At 39.4% G+C, this 26,898-nt stretch overlaps 1 protein-coding gene across 1 annotated transcript in view; it reads right to left on the bottom strand.

The window, feature by feature from the left end:
• Positions 1-9,423, bottom strand: part of LOC104512867 (extracellular sulfatase Sulf-1) — a gene marked incomplete at its 3' end in the record, with an annotated part of 49,992 nt that extends 40,569 nt beyond the window's left edge. Inside the window, exons 1-3 of the mRNA XM_010156026.1 lie at positions 9,260-9,423; positions 8,704-8,938; positions 2,948-3,187 (exon numbers count right to left, since the gene is read on the bottom strand). Of these exons, the coding sequence (XP_010154328.1) occupies positions 2,948-3,187; positions 8,704-8,875 (412 nt within the window). The remainder of the gene's footprint in view (positions 1-2,947; positions 3,188-8,703; positions 8,939-9,259) is intronic.
• Between the last annotated feature and the right edge of the window lie 17,475 nt (positions 9,424-26,898).

The raw sequence follows: 26,898 nt of genomic DNA, 5'->3' as shown, positions 1-26,898 counted from the left end.
AAAGAGTAAACAGTGCAGCATCCTGAATTGTTTTGGGATTTTTTTTAAAATGATAACTAGAAGCAAAGTGATTTTTGGTTTTGGCAGTGAAATTCCTGAATATTGTCTGCCCTGCTAGCACCCAGCACAGTTCCTGCTTCAAAAAAGTGTGTTTCCATGAAATGCAACATTTCCATTATGTCACATCAGAGTAGAACAGGAGTAGAAGAGTAAAACAGAAAAAGGAAAGAAAAAAACATTCTGGATTTCTTTTTTCTAGTTTTTTCCAGTGGGCTCTAATTATGCCTGCAGATTATCAGAGCACATTTCAGAGCTCCATTTAAATGGCCTGCTGTGCTTGTGTGGAGTCCTCGTGGCTTCGGCAGGACTCCCCTCACAAGCAGTCTGCCCACACGTGATCAATTGCAGTATAGAGGGGTTCAGTTACGGCTGCGGCAGGTTTAGACAGCAGATGCTTTATAGATGTTGGAAACTACTTGGAGTAAACAGAAGTAAAGACATCATATAGACACGCTCCCATCCCCTTATTTCAACGGGTTTATATAATAATTTGACCTTATGCAAAAAATGAGAGGTAAATCCTCCATGTTTTGAGCAGAGATCCAGGTTGGAGGTATTGCATATTGTGTCATCTGGACTGGGGTTCTCAGGACTAGTCCCTTATCAGTGTTTCCACCAAACTGTGGGTGGCCTTGGGTCACTCCTCTTTTTCTGCCTCAGTTTCCCATTGAGGAGGATACTGATTTCCTCTCAAAATGCACAGGGTAAATACCCATAGTGTCTGCAACATCAGCACAGAGTCACAACTAGCCTATGTGGCACATAACCACTCTCTCCCCTCACTTCCCTCTTTTCTACTCCCAATTACTCTTGACACCCAGATATTCTTCAGTCATTACAATTTTACTGAACTCTCCAGCTGTGAAGTTTAGATTATGAGTTGGTTAGCGGACTTTTGATGACTTTTTAATGAGGCAACACTCTCCTTGAAAAATGTATTATAAGCTCTACAGTTAATTAAGGTGCTACTTCAAAAAATAATTGTGGAGTAATTAGAAGGTAGGCTCGTCTTACAAGGAGTGAATGGAAAAAATTCTTTAAGACCATATTATTATAGGTTCAAACAATATACCTTGGTCAAAATCAGAGTTTCATAAAAGTATCTTCATTTGTTTCCATTTCCTTTTTCTCCTGCCTGTCCTTTGTTAAATCTCAACCCTGATAGTTTAAGACTGGCGTTCTCTCTGCCTGCCGTTGGAAAGGGATTTTTTTCCCTTTTCCTTTTCTTTTGACCCTTTTTTCTTTTCCATTTAATAGGGCCAAGTCTGCATTTAGTAGACATCTCCACATGCCTTCATAATACACGGCAGTGCAGAAGGTATACCAAAGCAGAGTGTTTACCACAAGAAGGGCAGAGAGGGCTAGCGACAGGGCTGTCCAATTTACGCATGAGGCATTCAGTTGTGCAAGTAGTAGATTACAAATCAGTAAGATACTACATTTTTTAGAAACAGGAAAACTAGGTCCCACATGAAGCAGCCGTTAACCAAGCAGAAAAGATTTTTGAGATACAAGCCATGAGTCAATGCTTATTTTAGGGCAAATTCAACACCTTTTCTAGCAGTGATCGCCAATTTTCTTCTCCCTCTTTGTCTCCTGCAGAACCCTGATGCTGGCCCTTACTCAGGTTTAGCAGTGCTGTAATCAGATGGGAACCACTGAAACCAGCTTCATAGAGACTGAAGTACTATTCAGCACATGTGTCAGAGCCAACACCGGGTTCAAAGATGTTAAATATTTGACTGTTTTTACTTTTTAAACAGGATGCAGAAGTTCACCACCACTACAGATACAGAGAGACAGAAGAAAAAAAGAGAGAGCTGTCTGTGTGAAGATGGCAAACAGGCCGACAAATTTAAGGCACTGGATATCGCAGCATTAAAAGAATTAGAACAAGCAGACAGCATGGAGACATTTGACTGCTCTGCATTTTGAAAGCCATTCATTCTTGTGCCTAAGCCTCTGACAGAAGCAAATTTCTTTGCTGCCCATTACATTGTAAGGAACGCAGTTGGCACTGAGATCTGTGCCTCGTTGGTCCTGTAAAAGGGGAGTCTTTGTAGATGAATGACACTTCTGGACAAATTGCACCCTGATGACCTTGCACAACTCCTGTACCTTAGGAAAGGGAAGTCAGGCTGGAGCCTAACGTGTCTACAGATTGACTCTTAGGGGATAGGTGATGCAGAAATGAATCAGGTTTTACATCAGGCTGAAGTGCAGACGAGAGGAATAAGAAGAGTTCTTTGTAGACAGGAAAGGGATCTCCTGACTACGGAAAACCACCAGGAATTTACAAGAAAACTATCAAATCCTATTGGTGCACAGCAGAACAATCCTTCTTAAAGGCATGTTTCTATACCTTTTCAGAAAATGCAAATGAAATATCGCCCCATGGCAAAGTTTAAATTATACCATTCACCTTGTTTCACTCCCATGACAGGCACTTTGCTCCTGTGAGGTCTTTGGCATCAGTCTGCAGCCTGGCCCTGAAATCTTCTTCCATAACTGTTAGCAGCTGTCCACAAGCAAGCCATAATACTGACCATAATCACGTCTGGAACTGCCAGTTCAGACCCACGATGCCACTAAAATGCACCTCTTTTCCACTAGGTGTAACTGCCCAAGAGCTTATTTCCCACCTGGGACCGCCAAGCGTGAAAATATGCCGCTCCATTACAAGTGAGTTTCTTTACGTGGCTGTTAGCCGCAGATCTGGACTAGCAGGCAATACTACCCTCCCTCTCCACACCACTAAACCTCTGCTCTGTAAACCTGATTTGGGGGAATAGTCACAGAATTCATTTTAGGCTGTGATTCGAGATGCACTGCTGAATAGCTGTCATCTTCACATTAATCAAGGAGCTACTGTTGATTTGTCTCTTACCTGTTCTGTACCCAGTGTTGTTGAGATACACAGCGAAGGTACGTGGCTCGTGAGTAGCCTGCCATGAGGGAGAAGAGCAGTTTTCATTGTTGGTGTATATGTTGTGGTTGTGCACATACTTCCCAGTCAGCATGGAGGAACGCGATGGGCAGCACATCGGGGTGGTTACAAATGCATTGATAAAAGAGGCCCCTCCATTCTCCATAATCCTTCTGGTTTTATTCATCACCTGTAAGGACCCTGCAATAAGATGTACTGATCATCACTGTGCTGCAAAAAGAAGTTAGAATATATTAGCTGCTACTATGCCATTAAAAGTAAAGTATCAGTGATTAGCTTGCCTTTGGACATCAGGCTGTACTACTTCATAGCTTAGGTGATTTTAGAAGAAAAGATTTTCATTATACCACCAAAATATTTTTCAAGATTCCAGAAATATATTTTTCTCAAGCTTCAAAACAAAATTAAAATGCAGACTAAACCAGAAATACAATTTTAAAGCTTTAGAGCTGTATCCAATTTATAGATCAATAGTTCTTCAAACATTGCTGTAGGAAAACAGTGTGTTAAAGACCGCATCATTCATCAGTGTGACAGTAAAATTCTGAGATTACCAATAATCTGTTACAATTCTTCCTGTTCTACCAGATAATCAGAGAAGAGAGAGACAATTTTCTAACAATTTTGCTAGAGGAAAGTTTCTCTGGACACAGGATCAGCATTTCTGACTCCAGTACTAAAGCAGTATGTTTAAAATGAGCTTTTGGGGGTGAGTCTGTATGCAAAAAATATTGCCCAAATACAGCACCTTTCTCAAGAAACTGTATTCATCCTGTTTAAAGAACAAAGGCATTTTCTGCATGCTTTAAAACATCTTCATGATCAACAAGGTGAGACAGGCAGGGCTTGCAGCTTTCAGACTGCAGAAAGACCGAGCAGCTCCTGATCGGGTCTGTCAGTATTTGCTGACAGCTGTCAAACTTTGCTCTTTCTGTTATCCAACAGAGCAGATTGAAGGGTGAGGGTGAACCGCAGAGATGGCAGGATGTGTCCAGGAAATAAGTCTGTGAATTGTAATACTTGTATGATTTTGATGGCAAAAGGAGGTTTCTGGAATTCTACTTTTTTTCCCTTTGTTTTTACAATTTGTTTTGCCCAGTAATTTTAAGCTGTGGGCTCAAATTTAAATTCATTAATTTCACTGAATCAATACGAGTTTTTCTTGGTGGTTTTGTTTGGGTTAGTTGAATATTGATTTTAATTTTTTTTTTTTTTTTAAACGTGAAAGATAGGTCTGTAAAACCACAAAACTTCCAGGGAGGCTCAACTTTAGGTGTAAGAAGTAAAATCTTACAAAAGATTTTACTACTTAAAGTTAAGCATGCTTTGGCTTTTGGAGGGCTAAGGAGCCAATGCTGACTATGAAACCTTTTGCACCAAAATTCCTTGATTAAAAAAAGGAAGAGCTCTTCAGCATTTCCTGGGGCCGTGCCAATGCCTGTGTCTTTAAGGATGCATTCAATATCCTGCATATAAGTCACCATCATTTTGGACTCTTCCTCTTTCACAGCCCCTCTTTTCTAAATGCAGAGTGTCTACAGTAATGCTTTCCTGAACTCGGTGCGGGCAAACCCCATGTGTTTAGAGATACAGAGAAGTAGGAGGGTAACTGAGAGGTCCCTGAGCACAACAGGTCTCCATTTGTATGAGTGGGAGCATTTCACTAACTTGTTGAGTAGAAGGCAAATGAGACATCTTGCTCACTCTTTATCTTGGACCCCAGGCTGGCTTTTTCTTTTTAGTTTTTGTTTGGTTTGGTTTGTTCTGCCATAGCTCTTCCATTTTTGAAATGTCACAGTTTATTACTGAGAGCTGAGCTCTGAAGTGCTTGTAGGTCTTCAGATGCAAAGTGCATTTTTCAGGTAACAGCAGCAGAGCTGATGTGCACTCTCATGCCTCTATGCATTATAAATGAGTAGCTGTTAGAGCGCTTCCTCATTCCTCTGCTTGGTCAGCCCTCTGCTTTTGCAAACCTGCTGTTTATGGGTAAGTTTTTCCTCCAGGTATGCACTTACTGACACTGATAATAGATTTAGCCCCTCTGGAAATTCTGGAATAGGCACTTCAAAGCAGGTGAGACTTCCTCATTTGGAAAACAAAACATAAGTAGGAGATAAAACTTGCTGATATAAGTTATAATCCTCTGCTGTCTGCAGCTCTCCTCACAGCCTGTGCTCTTTACCATCTGGCCCACAGTCTTCAGGGCACATGTACGCAGGAGCTGTCTGACAGCAGGACACTTGCGCTCTACATGACCAATTGGGGAGCACCCGAGGGGAACCAGATAACCGGGAACAGCCACTTTGGACAAAGAAGTTGGCAAGTTTTGTCAGGCAAGAAATTCAGTGTCACCTCTCAGTCTGTTCTCATACATCAAGGAATATGTTTGGTAACCAGGGTTTCATAGCAAGCCTTGAAGTTGCTATGGATTTTCATCCAGGTGTCCCACAGGTGGGCATCTCTACAAAGGGACGGCTAAAGCCACCTTGGCTTTATTGGGGTTGTACGTAAGGCCCCAGGAAGGTGATGCACTTTTTCAGACCCCAGAACATATCCCCATTTTTTCAGTTTGTGTTTTTTAGTGCTTTGAAAGTTTTAGTGAAGATGGAAAGCAAACCAGCCAATTATGCCTGATAGGATGTATCCAGTGATTTCTGTGATCTTGTCACTCACCACAGTACTCTGTGGATGTTTATATGGATTTCACTGGGTGCATTAGGCTGTAAACAAGGGTACAGAAAAACATAATTGCCTCAGATGGATTTTTCCTCTTGGTTTTGTTGGTTTTTTTTTACCTTTTCTCACTTTTTTGACAACTCAAATGGCTCTGGGTTATAAACATTGGAACTACCGATGTGTTCATTAGTTTTGACTCCTTTCTGACATTATGCAAGATATTATTCACAGTGAGAATTATCAGAATGATTAGGGTGGGTCATGGTTTGAGGTGCTGATGTGTGCAAGTGATAGAGAACCTGGATGACAAGGGAAGAGATGGGTGAGCAAAAAGTTGGAAATACCTGTACCCGGAATAGGGTACAGACCTGACCTCAGTGGGAGCTGGGGCCACTGTCGGGCAGGGAGCAGTACGTTGTCGGCATGGGGGCAGTAGTTCTGTGCAAGTTCTGGGAGCTGGTGCTTTGCGTGGAGCAAGATGCCCATTTGCCTCCCTGTTGGGCAGTTATTTCTCTGCTCTTAGGACCTTGGTGAGGGTAAGAAAGGGCACAGAGACATAATTTAACCAGTCAAATCCCAGCTTCTGGGCCCAAGTTATTTGCTGAGTTTCTTCAAGAGCTGCGGGCCAGGCTGCTTTGTACCTCTTAAGCTGCCATCCACCTACTGATCAGTAATGTCCTTCCTCTGTGCCGCATTCCTCCCAACATAGATAGGAACTGACTGTAGTTGTGGAGCAATTTGTGGGTTTTATCTGATAAGTTGAATGAGACAGCAGCTCTGCTGAGCTTTTTTGCATTCAGAATGCAAAATTCAGAGGGATGGTGCAGATCAACAGGAAGATGTGCATACTGCTATGCTTTGAGCACTAACTAAATACAAGATCCCTGCCTCTTGCAAATTTTACTCTGGACAACTCCCCTGTATATCATTTGCACGCAGGCAGCTGAATGTTTTGGTTCGATGTTTGTACATGCTCTGGAGACAAATTCTTCCTGATGGAAGTCTGTAACGTACCTTATACGCTTTTATGCTCAAGCATTCATTTAGAAGAGCTTTTAGAAATGTTCGTGCTGGGAATACAGTAACAAATAATCCATATTGAGAGACTTTCAGCTTTGTGATTTTTGGATGGCAATGTCCATATTTTTTTTTTCCTGTTTGTGGCAGAAAGTGTTACTTCCTACTGACCTTTGGGAAACTTAATATTTTCCTCAGGAATCACCAAAGGGCTAGGGGATAATTCACACATGGAAAAGAGTGTGGCTTTACTTTTCAGATAAGGCAAATGATTTATTAGTAGAAGTGCAAATAACGCAGTACAGTAAATCTTGGGGCTGAATCCTGTTTCCTGTGAAATGATCTATGAAAGGGGAAAGCTGTGTCTTCATTCAGTGCAGAGGGAATGCATACACATCCAGGCTATTGCTCAACTGCTTGCTAATAGGAGCCAGAGTGCCCTGCAAACATCCAGAGCAGCTTTCAAAGAGAGGAGCTCCACAATATGAGCAAAAAGTGGCTTGCCACATCCTTCCTGCTCTTTCACCACTTGCAAACCCTCTTGCAAGATTGAAGGCAGAGAGTCAGTAATGTTGTTCAGAGATGTGTGTCCGCTGACCTACCTTCTCCAGTGCCCTGAAGAAAGTAGGCTCTTTCGGACCACAAAAAGGAAGGCATGACTTGACCCTTTTAACAAAATTTTCAGAACGACTCTATCAAGAAGAAATGCATTCCTATTGTAATAGCTGTATTTTAGCCCAAAACCAGACCCAGGAACAGCCATTCATTATGCAGCACGGCTAAACAGAGCAGACATTTGAAAGAGTGAGAAATAAAAAAGATAAGATGTGCTCAGATCTAAAGGTCTGGTCTTGGAGCACTGCTGCATAAAAGCACTAACACTCAGTCATGAAATATAGTTTATTAATTATGTTCTCACAACCCTGAAGGACTGTGTAAATTACTATTGCATCATGACAAATACAAAAAAATGCTAGCAACTAAAGAACTGCTTTTAGATCTAGACCACTTTATGTCTACAACTTTCTGGCTGAAAGTATGTGATTTCAGAACAAATGAACTATTTTGTTACAAGTTTTCTGGAATCAAGCATTTTGATTTTTCAGTGTCATATGACGTTTTGACTTTTATTAAAAGCATGTCTTTCATTAAAAGCACTAAGAATGCAAGATTTAATTTCAAATTGATTTGCCGTTTTTTCACCTTTTTGATCTTGCCTCCCACCCCCAAAACTAAAATATTTGCTTGGGGGTTTCCCTCCTTGATTTTTCACTTCAGGCAGTGAACCAAAAAATCAGTTATATGCATAAGTACCATTTATATCTTTCTAACTTACTTAATGGAAAACATTCAAATGCCTCCTGGAATATCATCCAAGTGTTTTAACTTTTTCTACCCAAAGAAAAATATGTGAAAATCACTCCTGGCTGCTATGTCCAGGTCATGCTCAGATATTTAGTAAACTTGTAAAAGCAAAACAATTCTATGTTTATCCATATAGCATAGTCATAACACTTTAATAATTCATAGAAATACTAAACTTATATTCTAGAACCAGACCAGTTTGTCTGTGCATAACCATGTCAGGTGACATACATACATGTGACAAATATGTGGAGAATATAGATACTCACCTATACATCCCTAAGGGGAAGGTTAACCTCATAAGGCTCAAATCTTTAAATGCTACGGAAAGTCATAAAGAAGGGCTTTTGACACAAGTTTTTTACCCCTATGTCTTTGCATGCATTATTAAATAATTATTTAAAGGTGATTAAAGCCTTCCATGGCAGATTTTGATAAGCATAGGGTTCCTAAAGTTTGTAATGAAGTGTGAAGAATGCGATTATATAATATTTGTTAAGTCATTTTCCAAACTTGTCTCACATTCTGATGTTGTTCCAGGACCAGTACCTTCTCTGAATTTAAAATGCTTTCTGCTTGGCAGAAATTACCGAAAGACACGTGATGAAATGAAGTAGCAAATAACAATTATTTCTCACCTAGCTCCACATCTTGATCATCTGTGAGTACAAGGATGATATTTGGTCTGATGTTTTTTCGCTCCTGCTGCACGCGTCCTCTGAACCTCGGGGACTTGATGGTGGAACAGGGAATTGTTAGCAATTCAGTACTGAGCACTGCCAGGATGAGTGCAAACCAAGACGACTTCATAGTAGTTCCAGTATTTCGATGAAAAGACTGATCCAGAAGTGCCTGAGCTCTAGTTTTCAAGACCTGTAGGGAGGAAAAGAAATTCCGTTCAAGCAATAAATAAACTCCCAGTCACACAGTGAAAGGATGACACTTAGGAAGTCAAGCCTGACACATACCATTTAAGATGATTATAAGCCATATTGTTGAATAAGAATCTTATTCTGTCATTTTCTAAGAATAAACTCGGTCATTCAGCAACTATGCTTTCTCAAATAATCTTTGCTTGAAGTCACGCCACTGCCTGCATTTTGTATAGGCATGACTACTGGTATACTCCTCACAGTGCTCCTTCTCCTACACCCCACGCTTCTTTTTATGCAGCTTGTTCCTTACATTCAGTACCTGGGCGCAGTAAAAAATTGCTGGGATGCAGACGTGTTCAGAACATCTGTAGGAGGAGCCCTGTAAGAAGAAGAAAGCAGAAGACTTGTCAGTCAAAGACCTCAGCACTGTGGCTGTGCTTCAAAGTCTCCAGAACTGTTTGTTACAGCTTCTTTCTCTGTCCTGAAAGAGTAGAAAAAATTTGCATTCCCCTGAGCTCACCTCCTTAATTTAATACCATACCTATGCAGCAGTTAGATGGCACCTTGGCTGCTAGAGATAAAGGACATATATGTTATGTCACCAAACAGGTGCTTTCCCAACAGTTATAGTCAGCCGGAGATTCTGAGAATAAGAGTTAATTCCAGCATCTGGCACCTGGCAAGCGATAAAGCTATTTTAGGTTAACTCACCTGCACGAGCGACTAAACCCTTACAAAGCAGAGGGGAGAGCATGGCTGTCATTCGCAATCTGCATTGGATCGCTACGTGAAAAGTCATCTTCCCACCGACAAGAAAGCTCATATTAAGTGACAGTCCAGATGATCTTACCCAGCATTGTGAAAGAGCGTAACTGTCCCTCCATCAATCAACGACCGACCTGAGTGCCTCATCCATAATGCACAGTACCTCTGGCACAGCCTTGTCCTCGATCCTCTGCTTCCAGGCTCGGCTCAGTATGTTATCAGAACCCCCTCTCCGTGCCTGTCAGTCAAACAGCCTTGCTTTTGTAAGACCTGATGCAAGCACAGAGGCTTGGCTTTGCTGCAGCAGATTTAAACCTGTGACTGAAAATGACTGGCCTGGGGAGGAATGGGTAGCCACTTAAACTTTAACATTTTTGACATTACTGACTAAAGCTCTGCAAACCGTCCTCTTACACAAGGGAAGGGAGGGGATATCTGGGGGCAAAAAGGAAGGGGGTGGGAAAGGAACCGTGGAGTCATGCCTCCTCCCTCCAGGGTACTGACCTGCCACATACATTCCTTCTCTTTTTATTTTGGGGCTGTGGATAAAGCAAGGTGACGTGGGTCAATAAAAAACCCCGTCCAAAACCACTCAAGACCAAGAAGATTCAAGAGGTCTGTGCAAGGGGAAGCCTGCATGGGAACTGGGGTGCACATTATATAATTAGACTGGAGCATAATTCATGAGATCTGTGCACCCACACCTGAGACTTCATATGCTGACATGCAACGCTAACTTAAAACGGATTAACAAACAGGAATAATTTAATGGCAGCAACACAGAAGACAAAAAGAAACCCACCACTCACCTAAAAATGCATTAATAAGAAGGTGCTCTAAATTTCAGGGGAAGAAGCCTCAGGAGAGGAAGGGGATGGGACTTGGTGCTGGACTGCTAGAAAAAGGATCGTGTTCTTGTTTTCACATACACCTTTTATTTTAAGCTTCGCAAGATAAACAGTTTCATGCTCCTCACTCTGGCAGGCTGTAATTACACCAGAAGAGTGTGAACATCTTTAAAAGGAAAATCCAAGTGTCTGTTGCAGAGGAATCCTGTCTTTCATTGTCTCTGCAACAACAAGCAGTCCAGACTCCAGCTAAGGTTAGAACACTGTGAAGCCAACACCGGGGATCGGCATTTAGCATTAAACACCATTTTGGTGATTACACAACATTCAGATAAGGAGAATGGAAGTCTGTAATTAGCCTGGACCAACTTTTAAAAATACTTCAATTTCCATGTATTTGTTCTAAGTCACATAAAAGCTGAAAAAAGCCCCGAAGAATGGGGTTACTGGAGAAGTCAGCCTTCTGACAGACACCAGACACCACACGCTCTTGGTGCAAAAGCAGAAATACAATTTCCCTAAACGTCTGATCTTTAAATAGCAAAACTTTGACTCACCTCACAAAGCATGAAAAGGCTATGTGAAGTGAGAGTCAGTGTTTAGTTTCTTCTCTCAGTTGTACCGTACAGCAAACTTTTTCAGACAATGTTGACCCAGAAAACGCAGTCATCCTGACTGCACTGAGCAAACATTGGCACCAATGTGTTTGAATAATCCCCCACAGTACGAAACTACAAGTTCCTGACAATTACACCTCAGAGCTAATAAAATTTACACTAATCCAAATGAACATTAACAAGTATTCTTCATTTCACCCTCTTTGGGTTATATTAGTTAGTTTAAAAAAGAACCTTTTGCTTTTAGCAAGTTAGAGACACATTAGACAATTATTTTCTAGGAAAAAGAGCATGAAGCGTTTCTTTTCTAACTCTAATTTTTTTCCCTTTGATGGATAAAGAAAAATATCAGGACTGATCTACATGTATAAAATTAATGATCCAAGTTTCGTTGAATAATTCTTGCGCAAGAGCACAGTAATGCCCCCTTTTGTTGCTTATAACTATTTCAGTTTTGCATACAACAAATCTTTATTAAAAGGTGATCTTTGACAACTTGTCCACTTACAACCTTTTCCCCAGTCCTAGAAGGAAATGAAGTAAGGAACACTGTCAAAATACAGGTTTAATAGGGAAGACAAGGCTGCAATGTTTGTGCTGGACACTGGCTGGTAGTCTGCAAGTGCCCCTACAGACACAGTAATTTGTCTTGAGAAACAGATGAAAACAGAAGAAATTTTAAAAGGGATATTGTCAAATTCACATAGGGAAACAAACAAACTTCTTTGTGCAGTGTTCAGAAATCAAGATGGTATTATAAAATGTTTTTCTCTAGACAAGTAAGCAAGTGCTGATCATAACTTCTATATATGTTATTTGGGAAATTAAAATTATATTTTTCCTATAGAACATACCTATGACAACTGAAACATAGTCAGTAAATAAATGAAACCAGAGAAATCCAAAGAATCAATTTTCCTCATCTGGATGTAAGTTTTTCTTTCAGTCATTCTTTCTTTTGTGGTGGGTTTTTTTTTTTTTTCCTTTTTTTTACAGGAGCACAAATTCGTAGTTTGTACTCACCTTTCAAGGGATAAAATCTGCAAACTCAGATCTTTAGTTGGCTCTATGCTGCTAGTATTATAACAGGCAGTTCAAGGACTCGTTGGCATGGAGAATTAATTACCCGTGAAACCTGAATTACATTGGCAGGGCACTGCAAAGAAGGGCTACAGTGCCACTTCATGTGATGTGGTATAAAACTGGAGGATTTTAGGTCTCTTAAAAGACTATCTTACAGTGACTAGGAAGTAAAGTAAAAGGTAGAATAGTATCCTTTGAAACTATTTTAGATTTTATATTAATTTTGGCCAAGAAATGTTTAAGACTTTTCAGTGCATTGACTGAAAATCCTTAATTTGGAACACAAGACAGCGAGTTTACAAAAAAAAGAGCATTTTCCATTTGAAAATCCTTTTTGTTTTCATGACCACATTTGTTACTATGTTCACTTAAAGTGCCATTTTGTGTTTGGCCAATAAAAATCTGCCCAGAATCAAACACTTTGTTTAGGAAACAGGGCATTGAGTATCCAGAAGTATATTCCATTATAAGCTTTATGTATGGAATTCTTCATATTTAATACTCTACAAATGTGGGTTACGCATATACTTGCATAGGGATTCTGGTTTGCATGAACAGATTTCTTTCTTGTTTGTAAATCTGAACTCAAACACAAGCATTATTAGTAAGGATACTGGACATATGTCTACCCCCAATACCATGAGCTATGCCATGTCCCACATCAATAATTCATGACCAAGTGGTAACAGAGGGCAGACAACTATGTCTTCTCTGCACCACAGCATTGGTGTTTTCTTTTAAGCCTGAACATTGAGGACATCACATTATCCAAAGTCATAGGCTAAAGCCCGCTGTTCTAGTGGTCTTTCCTTAGAAACAAGAATGGATCGACTCTGGCAAGTAAAGGAAACAGCAGTAATAATAATACTACTAGTAATAATGTGGACTGTGATTGTGGAGCTTGCGAACCCGAATTCTGGTTTCTTTTCCCCTGATATTAGCATTAAATATGCCCAATGAATTGAGAATGTAAGGTACCACAGGGACCCTAAATCAAGAAACTCTTAAATTGGGAGCAATTTCATGGTTGTTTCATTACTCATTACTACCCTACTGATCTTCTTTTTGTACTTAGATTTCCCTGCCTCCAAAAATTGACACAGTTGTGTATAATCATGATATAGTCCACAAATGAACGTTTGGCTGCTTAGGAGATTTTTGAGATTTGCTGACAAGAACTTGCGGAAAAATATATCAAAAGCACAGAAAAGAAGGAGAAGGCCTTGTCATTGCAAGTGATAGGTTGCCTCATTTCCTATATGCAAAAGACCATATTGGATAATTTCTTCTTACAAGTTTCTCTCATAAATAAATGGATAAAATCTCTCAAACAAACAAACCCTCAGATATCAATCACATGAGAAAATGAGCTTTCCTTCCTCACCCCAAGCAGAGGAACATTAACTTCCTCTGTATTTTACCTATGACCTGCTGACTTGACAGCTTAAATTTGATGAATGTTTTTCACAGGAATATGACCCCAGCATTCTCTGTTTCCTGAAAATCAGACTCTGCATAAGAAAAAAAGAGAGGCAAAGGACAACAAGAAGAATTAGGATTATTTATAAAAAAAGAGTGGGGATTCTGCTATTGACAACATTCTGTCATTTCCAACGTGACCTTGGAGGTTTGTCATATTGGTGGGCACTTGGTCAGCGGCATTTCAAAAACCTGAGAGTTTGCTCATAATGTCAGAAATCACTGTCATTGACATCATGTTAACTGGAGGTGGCTTTACCTACCAGTGCCCCTGCAATGGTCAGATTCCGTGGTTTATGCTTACCATTTTCCATTCTTTGCTTTAAAGTGAAATGTTTCCATTTAGCAGTGCCGCAGTACTCAAAAATGTTTTGCATACATGGAAACTCCAAGGTGAAAGGGAGTGAAAGGGGTTTTCTCAGCCACACACATACAGCTTCTGTGAATCTTAGATGCTTATGTCAAAGGGCGGATGAACCTCTCAAAAACTCACATGCTCTGAATGATAACAGGTGTGTTAGAGAACCAACTAATTAGTAATTTCATAAGATTAGTAATTTCAAGAAGTTTTTGCATACACATTGAAATTGCATAAGAAAAGGTCAGGGAGGGGAGATCTTCGTCTGCACTAAAGCAACCTAGTATTTCAGAAGTCTTAAATCTCTCCTTAAATCACATGGCCCTGATGACTGTAGGGTCATAACACCCTACAACAACAATAACAACTCTCAATTTCACTAATACAGTGAAGCACTTAAGTGGAAAAAGCTGTTGACAGATGACTGTTTTTAAGTGTAGTAATGTTAATGCTCTTCTCACATCTTACACTTCTATCTTGTATTTAAGAGCAACACTGCAATCTCAACTACCAGGCACGACCGCGTAAACCTGTGGGTCAGTTTCCTGTGGGAATATCAAGCCTGCAGCCATGGGAAACACATTTACCATACAGCAGAAGTCAGGAGTAAAGCAAGACCTACCATCTCTTCTTGAAGGTTAATCCTCTAATCTTAGTTGTAAAGTATAGGATTTACAGTGAACACAAAGAATGTAGTCCCTATCTGGGTCTAATCTAATCATTACCCATTGGATTTCCAACTCACTTTACTAATCAATCATTTATCTTCTCACCTTCCAAATGTAATCTGTATTATAATGATGTATCATCAATGCCTTGAGGTGGGTTAATTTAAATTAACTATAATTTAAAGTAATTGTAGGCAGGGAGAATCATAACCTTATATTATGTTTTTACATTGCAATTTCACAAACAGTTACAGACAGGAAGGGAAAAAGCCTGCAGTGACTTGAAAGTATAATACACACTTGCTAACCCACTTTTATAACTTTGCACAGGTTAAGGGGTGTTCTTAGTAGGTAAAAGTTTCCATCACTTCCTATGTCAGAGTAAAACAACAAACTCCAATAACATCTTAGAGATACATAATTGCAGAAGAAATTACCTGTCTTCGAGAAAAGGAAAATATGTCTTTGATTTTAACATTGTTAATACAGTTGAATAAAACATTAAAGAAAATTAATATTTTTTATTAACTTCAAATCCATGAAAGTTTTAAAAGAAAATTCCCACATATTTTTCTGTAAAAAGGGTGCCTGCTGCTAAGTTACAAACTTCTAATAATACACAGTTACTTAAATTTATTTCTCACCATCTGATTTACTTTGTTTTAGAATTTCATATTTCAACACAGCTAAGAAGTGCACTTGTCATACAAAAGAGCCTGGTATAATTGAGCCAGATGACGTGCCCCACAAGTAAAATCAGCCATTCATGAAAGCTGGTCACCAGAGGCCATTTCAAACAATGCACATTTCAAAGTAATCTAAAGTAATCCCTTTTCTCTACTGATTTGGTTTCCAGGCAGTCTTAAGCACATGTGTGCAGCAAACAGGAGGCTTATTAAAACCTGATGTTATATTGGAAGTTATAATACCATTGCCTTGTGATTGAATTCCGTGTCTGTGAGTCTTCAAAGAGAGGGAAAAAAAAAATCAATTAAATTTATATGCTTATTAAACATGAGTGTCATGATACATGCGGTTTATTAGCACTTGCTAAATAATTAAGACTGAGACAGATAATTAGATGGGCACTATGCTCCAAACAGGCTTCTGAGATCAGATTTTTTTTATCTTTAAAGAAAGTGGCTTTCCGGTTACCAGGTAATATAATTGCTAAAAGGCTCCAAGTAGTTTTCACATATAAAGAGTAACCTCTGTGTATGAAGGAATTTAGGGAATTTTAAAATTCCATTTAAAACCACATATCTTTGCTATACCCCTTCTCACTTCAGCAGTGCGGGGCATTATGAAAACACACCGTACAATAACACATTGACGATGCAGTGATCCAGTAAGTAGCCTTGAGTTGGGAGATCGTATCACAGAGGTGAACAACAGCAACACAGTTTCTTTAGGTTCCTACTTAAGTCCACTGGCTTTAGAAATCGTGCAAGGGCATAGCTTTTCATGTCTCCTTTAGATAGAGAACTCTCTCAATTTAAAAAGCTTCCTTCCTAGATGTGTTTGCTTCCTGTCAAAGGTCTACAACTCTTTTTGAAAGAGGGATTATTGATTTTTTATTTAGTAAAGAGTTTGTTTTCCTGAATAAATGGACACAATTAGCTTGAATATGAATACAACATCTTTAGAACATCTATGGACCTACATGATATATAGGAGAAGCCAGTAAACATGTCCATTTCCTCATGGTGATGTACACTCCTCCATTATCACAGGGAGAGGTTAAGGAAGGCTGTGCTGTCATGTGGGTGGGCGGTCTTGGGCCGAAGTTTAGGGACATGGTTTAGTGGTGGTTTTGGCAGTGTTAGGTTAATGGTTGGACTTGATCTGAACAGTCTTTTCCAACCCAAAATATTCTGTGATTCTAAGGTGAGACTAATGCATGGCTACTCTTGTTACTGTCCTTGAACAGGGGAAGCAGCAGGAGCTCATGGAACCAGGGGAGTCTATTTAAGGACTGGAATGTGAGGAATTGGCAGTGTGAATCTATATAAGTCTATGTATGAAAAAGATAGCAGCACCTGCACTCCTAGGAGAGGACCTCAGGTGTGCTTTCAGCTGTAACGCAGAAGGATTGACTACTCGGAAATGCCACAGGAATCTAGTTAGGTGCCATCCCCTGGCTAACCAGGAGAGTCAGGCAGTTCCTTTAAGTGCTTTTGAAAAGCTTGCTCTATTATAAAACAGTGCACAAAGTGAACTTATTCGTAGTATCTGTACTTTGTGTGCTTACGTGCACAGTGAGTGTGTTTATGTGCACGTAGATCCACTACAGACTGCATATGGTGTCTGTTGACTTTCTCTTTCACTTCCAGGTCTGGGACCAAGCCTAAATCCTTTTTTTTTTTTTTTTTTGAGTAATCCCATTATATTCAAATGAGTTTTTCTCTCAAGAAATTCAAATTGAATTTAATATGACTACTAAGATAGACTCAATGGATCAGGCCCTGAGTACTGTTTTTAAAACAAGATCTTTTTCTCAAGCAGCTTTTCCAGTCCTGGCACAGTATAAATTTTTTACCTTCACTGATATACATGTAAAAGCTCCTTGACAGACCAAGAAATGTGTTTTTAAATAAGTTCCTCCCTGACAAACCTGTACTATAGAGAAACCAGCCTACTAATAATAGTAAACAGACAGTCAGACCAAACAAAACAATGTGTTACAAAAACCAGATGCTTCATATCCTTTTCCATAAAGAAGAGTCAGTGAGGAAGTTGCACTGACTTGAGGCACTGCCTAGAAGCACATCACTCCTACTATCAATCTTACTTTTAATCACCTTTGTAATCGGGAGGCCCCTAGTGTTCCCCAAGCTGTGTTACCTGGGAGGGGACAAGGTACAGCCCCAGTCCAGCAACACCAGGGACTCATATCTGCTATCACAGTAATCCTTCCAGTTCCCTCTCCTCCCATCAGCTCGCTGTCCCACAGTCCCCACTCAAGCACACACCTGCATACGCCTGGGGGACATTCCCAGAGTGACCTGCAGTTGAGCCACCATGGGAAAACTCAGACAGCCATCTCCACATGGCCGTGTCCTACCAGGTGAAAAAAGTTTTGCACAAGAGTGGCAGCAAATATGAGAAAGGAATACAATTGACAGATTTTACTGCCAAATTAGGCATCCAAGTTCTTACTTAGACATCAATAAATGTATTCTGCAGCGCAAAATAAATACGTCTGCTGTATTTAACAGGACTGCTCAGCTCCTTAAAACAACCTCCTGCAAGGTCTTCAATACATCCCTGGTGCAAGGATGCTTTAAGATCTTTGCTGAATATTTCAGAAAAAGATAACCATCAGTGGCACATGAGGAAAAACCAAAATGCATGAAGCTTTTGGATACTGAATTCCATCTGAAAATTAGTATTCCTATCAAAAGATCCAAAATTAGAGTCACACTTGCCTGCTCAAGGACAGAATATAACATATACAGCTTATATGTCTGAAGAATACCAATTCTCATCCTGAATTCTGGAAATCTGTTCTCAAAGAGCGTTTGAAAATAATCTTCAGTCTGAGATCTAAGAGATTCAAGAATGACTTGCTGAAGTTATTCTCTGAATAACTTTATCTCAGAAAACATTTTAAAAGGATAACGCATATAAACGCACCTTGATTTGCCAAGTGAAAATGCCTGCGGAAAGACTTTCTTCATCTTTCAAGTGCACATACACGCACTTTCAATTTCACAGTCCTGGCTTCTGTAGATGAGAGAGCAGTTTTAATGCATGGAAGACGAAGCTAATACATTGGAGCACATATATTTTTATTTCTAATGTACTTCTTATTTAGCAAAGTTCCTATCTAACAATGAAGAGACAAGATTTTATGTCATCTTTATAAATGATATATAGCTCATATCTTTCTAGTTAATTGTCAGCCTGCTCGTGAGCCAATATTCTATAAGATGCCTCACAGCACATACTGAATTTTTTCTCTAGCAGTGATGGAACAGTCAACCTTTTGTCCCAGCACCTGACTGCTCATTATGCACAGAGAGGGAAGACAGGAAGGGAAATTGGTAATCATTAGATAGAAGCTTCTGAATAATATAGCCTGGATCAGAAATGGGAAGGGCCAAGATGTATTGGAATTCACTCCCAGATAATGAAGAGGAGATAGAATGGCAAGGGACAGAACTGTAGTGTTTTTCTTTATTGTGTGTAGGAAGGAATTTGGGAACCACCTCAGTTTACAGTGATTATTGTTGGGAAACCATCAATGCTTGCCTTATTGGATTCTTTTTTTTTTTCCTAAATGTGGCTGAGATGTTCTTATATGAAAGGTGTCTCACGAACTGTGTCAATAATCCAATTGAGGAATGCTTAGACCAACTTACAGAGAATCTACTTCTTTGTCCTTAGTAAGCTCAGCTGTGAGGTCAGACCAGGCTTCTCAGGGTTTTACCAAGTCAGGTTTGAAAAACTGCAAGGATGGACACTGCCCAAATGCTCTAGGGCCCTGTTCCACTGCTTGGCTGTCCTGAGGGTGAAATTCGGTATATCCAGCCTGAACCTCTTCTATTTCAATTTATGTCCATTGCCTCTTGTCCTCCTGCCATGCATGACTGTCAAGAATGAGGCTCCATTCCTGAGTGAACCTCCCTGCAGGTACTGGGCAGCTGCTGTTGGACCCCCCCTCAAAGCTGTCTCTGCTCCAGGCTGAACAACACTGCTCCTATAGCCTCTTCACACAGGACAAGGTCATCTGCTGAACTCACTCCAGTTTATTGATGTCTTTCCCATATTGGGGACCTAGAATTGGACATAGTATTTTAGATGCTGTCCAACAAATGTTGAGTCAAATACATTTTAATATTTGTTTAAAGTGGTATTGCTCTTATGGAGAAGTGAGTTGAACTAAGTGAAATAAAATTTTCATGGAGTTTCCTTGCAAAGCAAAGGTTCTATTTCTGGTTATTTCTGAACATTTTGTGTTATTCTCAGAACCAGAAAATTAATAGTGCCATAAAAAAAAAAAAGAATTTTTTTTAATAGTTACAAGCTGACCAAAATCTAAAAGGCAGCAATAGACTATTAGTCTGTTTTCTGAAGGACAATGGCACCAAAGCAAGTCCTAGAATTCAGCGTACAGCATCAAATAACATCAATGTCTCTTGTTGCTCATAAGTTGCCCTTCTAATTGACTTCCCATTCGCCTTATTTAATCACTGTACACTGTTTATAAGAAATCTTTGACAATTTTTCCCTCCATTTAAAACTCTTAAATTCTAAAGGCTAAATTTTGTTCCTCAGTCACAGGAATTAGCCAAAATTTCAGGTCTTATCCAAAGTCCTTTAGCTGAGGAGAAGTCTTCCAATTATTTCACTGGTCATTGCTTCAACAAAAATGAAAGATGATTTAGACATAATTTTGGTTTTGTTTTTTTGATAAAACAGAGTGATCAAAGCTGTCAGAACTTGGAAAAGAAGTGCAACTTTATATATGAGAAAAGAGAGATTTGAAATCCCCTCTGTCCCAGGCCCCATGTAAATGTAAAGAGCACAGCTGGAAAGAAACAAATTATCTGACTGGTTTCTGATGAGCTGGGTGGTGTAAATGTTTCACATTAACCACACTGCACACTCCTAATATAGGAGCTAATTCATCTGCTATGAATACATTCCTGTGTATGTTGTCCTTTAAAATAAACAAGCAAAAATGAGTAATTTATCAGGAGTTAAACGAATATTTTTCCAGAGGGACCCCTTCTGTCCCATATGGCTGATTTTAAAGTCTAAATGCAGGCAGCTTAAATGCTACATCCTCTGTCCCACTATGTGAAACAGTTATTGCTTTAAAATATGGAATGTCAAACTTTCTAGCACTGTCAACAAGTTCCAATTGTTCCTGAAAATATCATTCAGGCTGCTTATTAGCTTCTTAGAAGACTGCAAAACTCCAAACGCAGGACTGCAGACAGTGAATAATGATAATTTTCCAAAGTCTCTATTTACAATGGCATTATGTTCGCAAAATGGGTTTATTTCTAGATTTAATTCAAGAAATTTTGAGGTAAGGTTTATAATCACAATAAAGCAGTTTTATAGGAAAAGTCTCCTGGAAGAAAAGGCCAATCATAACCAGCCCTGCATGTATTAAATTTTTCAAACCCTTTTTATTTCTTAACATCTTCAAATCTATCAAAAACCACATTATTTTTGAAGATATCATTATGATCTATTAACTTCACAATGATTATTGTATTTCCCAGAGTTTTTCTACAGTAGGAATGAAGTTGTCAACTTGCATTTGTTGCTGCAGAATCTTCCCCATAGTAAGGGTTACTTGTGTAGGCAGCTCTGATCATAAGCTTTTAGTAACAGATACTCTGAGACTGAGTGTCACAGTTTCTTAAACAAACACAGCCTCCAGATAACTTCCCTCCAAAATTAGAGGTGCTTCCCATGGTTTACAGTGAAGAGCAAACAATGCCCCTTGGACAGAGGATTCATAAAAAAAATTCTACAAGGAGGTTTTGGTTGTGGCATAAGCCCCCGCTGTTTTCTGCCCAAAAGTTTTCCCTTGTGGCAGAAGAATTCAACAGTGAAGTTAATACAGAAAAACTTCCAGACTGAAAATGCTACGTTATTTGTGTGCACCATCCTGATGCATATATGGAAATTGTAACTTGCACCTAAAGAAAAGCATGAACACTGTTTGGAAGAAAAACACTTACCGTGGTGTGATGTTGAAAGACAAAGACAGTCCAAAAGACTTCCAAGATACAGAAAGGAGGGTACTGTGAAAATAAAACATTTTCCTACCTCTGTTCTTTTATTTAATTTTACAATGCACTTTTATAAAATTCTGAGCTCTCCTTAAGATCTCCTTTAAAAGCAGAGTGGTTTCAAGCAGATGACATACCTTAAATCCCCTTCCCTGACCTGCAGGATGGGGATGACAGCAGCCATAGAGCACGTAGCATAATCCACCACTGGATCACCTGCTCACGTTACCCTACTTTCTTGTTTTCCCATTTTACCGAACCCTTCTAGAAATTGACCTTTTCCCTAGCCTGGTAAGGTATGTTTAAATTACACACATGTTAAAATCTGGACAAAAACATACCAACATTTCATAGTGTAAAGAGAGAGAAGGGATCTCAAATGAAAAATGCATTATGCTAAAGTACTGTAAGGCACCAGATTGTATTTCGATTATCTCCTACATTTAAAATTCTGTTGACCCATGGTCAGAGGGATTTATCTTAACATTGCAACTATTTGTAAAACTCTTACACATTTCTTTGCCTGATTTTCTCTCCCAAAACTAGACCTTTACTACAATATTGAGTTACATATTCAGCTTTTCACTGGGTAGAGCTGGAAAAGAGATATAGTGAGATGTCTGAGCCCTGGCATGTGTTTCCTGCATTCACTAATGTCATTTTTATGTATCTGCAAATGAAGTCCTCCTGCGTTTCAAGCAACACCTATAATCACATTTTCAGAGTCCGGTGTGGGCCATGGCTAGCAGTCGCCAGGCAGGGATGGGCAGTCGGTCCTGTCCCACTCCCAGCCAGAAGCAGGACACTGGGGAGAGGCACTGGGACAGCCTCAGCTCCGGGCATTGGGCATCTCCCTGGGGACAGGCCCAGGCCAGGCTGGGACTTGGACCCAGGGATGGACCCGGCTCAGCAGGGCCCATGGCCTGGCAGGGTTGGGGGAGCCCCACGGGGAGCTGAAATGAAGTCCTGGGCCATGGGCAGGTGGGGTGGAGCCTGAGGGGGCTGGAATGGATTCCTGGGCCATGGGCAGGGAGGTGAAGGCCCCAGGGGGCAAGCAAGGACAGGCAGGGCAGGCAGTGCCTCGCAGCCATGACATGCATGTGCAGAAATCATTGTTGTAAATGACTGAAAAAGTATCTATCCAGATGAATGAGAATCAAAACCTAGCATCTATAATTGAAGAGAAGTTGCCCTAAAAGTTGCAATGGACGAGTACATTTCGCCAGGAAGTTGTTACGGGTATGGATAAATCCACAGAATTGGCTATTCCATGGGGAAGGGTGTATAAAACAACAAACAAACAAAAATTGTAGTATGGAGCATGTCACAAATCCTCACCTTTACAAATATGATAAAGTGGGTTTTATTCATTATAAATGATCCTATCTTCTGTGCTTTAACATGCAGTTCAGCAGTCTATCCAAAATATATATCAACTGTTAATAGTCAAAAGATACAGGTTTTAGCTTACAGGTGAGGGCACAGCAGGAAGAAATTTTAGGAAGCAAATAACCGTAACCAAGTAGCAAAGAGCTTTTGCTAATACATTTTCTTTTTAGTGTGAAATTGCTTAAAACCAAGGCAGCTGATTGACTAGTGTAAATCATATGTGTCTCCTAGACAGTATGATGGATGTCACAAGTTAGCATGTAATACCTGCCTAAGGCTTATGGCTGAAAAATGACTCCTTTTGCCACACGTTATGGAAATATGCTGTTGAATTGGACTTTTAGACAAAATTTTAATGTGTCATTCTCTGTTTGTAAACTATATATTGGAAGTAACACAGTATTTTTGCATGTTTTTTTACATGACATCTTTCATCTAAGTTCCTTGATTCACTATGCAAAGACTGAGCTAATTGACTCCCACTAGTATCAACCCAATAGCACTGAAACTAAATCTGAGAAGGATAAGCTCCCACTAGTATCAACCCAATAGCACTGAAACTACAATCTGAGAAGGATAAGCTCAACTACTCAATCCAGGCTAAGCTTTTTGCTTACTCACAGACTTCAGGCTCAGATGGAAAACTTTAACTTTTCAATCTGAAAATAGATTTCAATGCAATTTCACATTGTGGAAAGAAAACTAAGAAAACACTGGAAAGCTTTTGTTTTAGTTGCAGTGTGAAATGAAAAAGTCTGAATTCTTAAAAGCTAAACTGTCATACTCTGCCCAGCTCTACCTTTAATGAAAGACAGTGCAGATCATACATCCCTATGATATTAAATGACAACAGTCAAGTACAAGGCCTCCCTTAAAACCCAATAATATTACTACTGAGCATGTTGTACCAGAAGGACCTTCCAAAACTAACACCATTCTGTAATTTCTTATGGATGATGACATGTCAAGCTAGACTGGACCATGAGCTTGGATCCTTAATGATCACCCAGGTAAGCCTTCTCGAAGTTGTATTCCTGACTATTCCATTCATCAACCTTGCATTTGAGCTAAGACTGTCTTACACTTAATTAATCTCATTACTTATAAACTGATCACACACTATTCAGAAGTTATTAAGAGAAATGATAAGCCAGCAATGCCATATTTGGTTCAATGTTCAAAGTAAATCCATAGTTTTGCTGACTGCTTATACTGTAGAAATATAAGACAGACTGTATTCTCTTCAGTAATGTATAGAGTGTGTTAACTTAGGAGCTAAGGAAGGGAACAGGAAAAGATTTGCTGATATCTACTTACTTACTAATACAAAATTTTCAGACAGGTTCATGTTACAGTCTTCATCGGTGTTATGGTTCTCTGTCATACATAAATATGCAACTGTCAGACATTGTACATTTAAATGCTCCTCAACACCATGTTTTTTCTCTCATTGAAGACAGAGAGCATTTAAAGTGTATGATCTGCAGAACATTCAGACTTCAGTAATGACAACACCAGTGGGAACTAAAATATGACATATTACTTGCTGCTGTGTTGTGGACTACAATGGCAGATGCATCATCTGTTAACTGGACATGTCATCCATTGCAGCAAGCGCAGCACATCTTGAACAACCGTGTTAACACATTTGTGCCATTAGATTAACTAGCTGATCCCATGGTCAGGCTATTGTTATTATCCTAATACTTTGTTCACAGGTCCCTAGACTATGTGCTCTCACAGAAAAAAAAAATTCCTCGCAACATGCTTGTGCCTCCAGGAACAGCACTTGCTGGCAGTTGAACAGTAGTCACCATCTGATGATGTTTTGGTTCATTACTGGCACAGGTAAGATGTTCTCTTCTGTCCACTATGACTATAATTGGTTTTGGATCTATCTAGAAATATCAAGTGACATCTGAACCCTATTTTTGCTCAAGTACCTTTCCCCTGCCCTAGCAGCAGAAAAGCTTAAAATGACTGTCAGCATAGAGACAAGGTTCCTTACCAGAAGGAAGCCATATGTGAGGAACCTGGAATTACTATTCTAGTGAAAATGTTTGTTAAGTATCATTTTCACAAATCTTCTCTATACATGTAACACACTGAAACTTCAGTAAGAGAAAACTTCTGTGGTCTAGTAATCACAGTTTTCTCTACCTCCACAGCCAACTATTACTGCTGTTGTCAGCTGTGCTGAAAATGAAGTATCTCCCTATAATTTTGTGGAATTATTCTGTATCTTGCAATAACCAGTGGTTATGATTAACATATTATTCTTATTAACCAGCCTTCTAGAAAAGGATGTTGACAGTTGAAGATGGGATACAGCCATTAATAGGCATGCAGCCTTCTTTATTTCCAAATATTTCCTGAATTCTGTAATTTCTCTCTGATGCTCAGTGATTATTCATTCAGTGAATATTTCTTGCCCTTTTCCTTCCACCAAGAAAATCACATAATGTAAGCACATCAAAGCTGTTGGTTATAAGGAATTAGCAAGTGATCACCCTGTGGAGGGTCTCTCCATCTATGAATACTACTAATAAGGCAATAAGTATGAGAGTTTCCTCAATGTGTAATTGCTTACTCTTCATCTCAGCAGGTTTTTCTTTACTTAATCGTCAGCAAAATAACCCATGTAAATCACAAAATAGTCTAGTTGTTTGATCATTCCTTTTCTTTGTGTTAGCCCTTTGATATTTAACCTCCCATTTCAGTCAGCTTTACAAGGATGTTTTCCAGAGAAACAGTATGTCTCATTTGATGCCGTATTAATCATTTGAAGGGAACATGTATGTTGCTAGGTTGGCAGTAAGTGTATGCATATGAAAGCAGACCCAGTTGTGGGCCACAAAGAGTTCCTTCTGCAACAGACCAAGAGCCCTTCATCTTTATTGACCTAGGGAGCAGGTCAGATATGATGGCTGCTGTAACAAAGACATTGCTTGAATACAAAAATGCCTTTGCAGTCACACCAGCTAATCAGTCTGAAAATCTCAATTTTATTTGGCTTTAAAATACTTCAAGATAACAGCACAATAGATCTGACATGCTAGAAGAAAGGCTGATACTTAATCTTTTCCAAGCCATGACAGACATGCAAATTAACATCTGACTGTAGATGGTAAGCCTTTTGACAAACTCTAAGTATCTTTTCACCTACTAACGAAAGCAACAACTAAGTCCAGAATAAAGTAACTTCACCAGGTAAATAAAACTCTTCCATCCCTATTACAAAAAAAAGAAAAAAAGGAAAGAAAACTGAGAAAAAGCCTTTGTGGTAAGTGATGGGCTATGTTGTCTCTGTTCTGATCTGCAAACATAGTTCTTTTCACCCACCTTCTGAGAGAGCAAGCGAACCTGCATGCTGACTGTATCGCATTTACCTGTTATTTCCTATGATCAAGCAGACGATACTGAACTGTGCAAGAAGATGCTGAAAAGTAGTAATTTAGGATCCATGTGGATTCAGGTAAGGGGTAGAAACTCATGGATTACAACAAAAGAAGGAATACTTTCACCTTTTCCCCATCCTGTGGCACCTTACATGGCCTGATGTGAAGAATAAAACTTCTGAGGCCATCATAATGGAAAATTAATACCACTACACATACATGTGTGTTACATTGGAGGTAAAAACTTAAGAATATTTAAAATAGGGTTTAAAATTATATTTCGCATGACAATTTCAAAAGGATGGAAACCTAACAGAATGAATACTCTTTTCAACAACAGAATAAGCTCTTACCCATATTGATACACAACACACTGTAAAACTGCTCAGAGATTAAAGTATGCAAGTTATGTGGCAAATATTATAGGGATCTTAGTTTCTATCCCATTTCATGGGATGAAAAGGAGCGTTTAACTGCTTGGCTCCTGCTGTTTTTAAATGAAAATCCAATGCTTCATTAATATTTATCTCTTTTTCTTCTAACCTATACATGCTCTCTTTCAGAGTTCCAGGAAAAGCAGCAATTATCACATCAAAGG

Source organism: Eurypyga helias, unplaced genomic scaffold (genome assembly GCF_000690775.1).
Source record: "Eurypyga helias isolate BGI_N326 unplaced genomic scaffold, ASM69077v1 scaffold1747, whole genome shotgun sequence".
Taxonomy (NCBI): domain Eukaryota; kingdom Metazoa; phylum Chordata; class Aves; order Eurypygiformes; family Eurypygidae; genus Eurypyga; species Eurypyga helias.
This window is presented reverse-complemented; position numbering and strand designations above follow the sequence as displayed.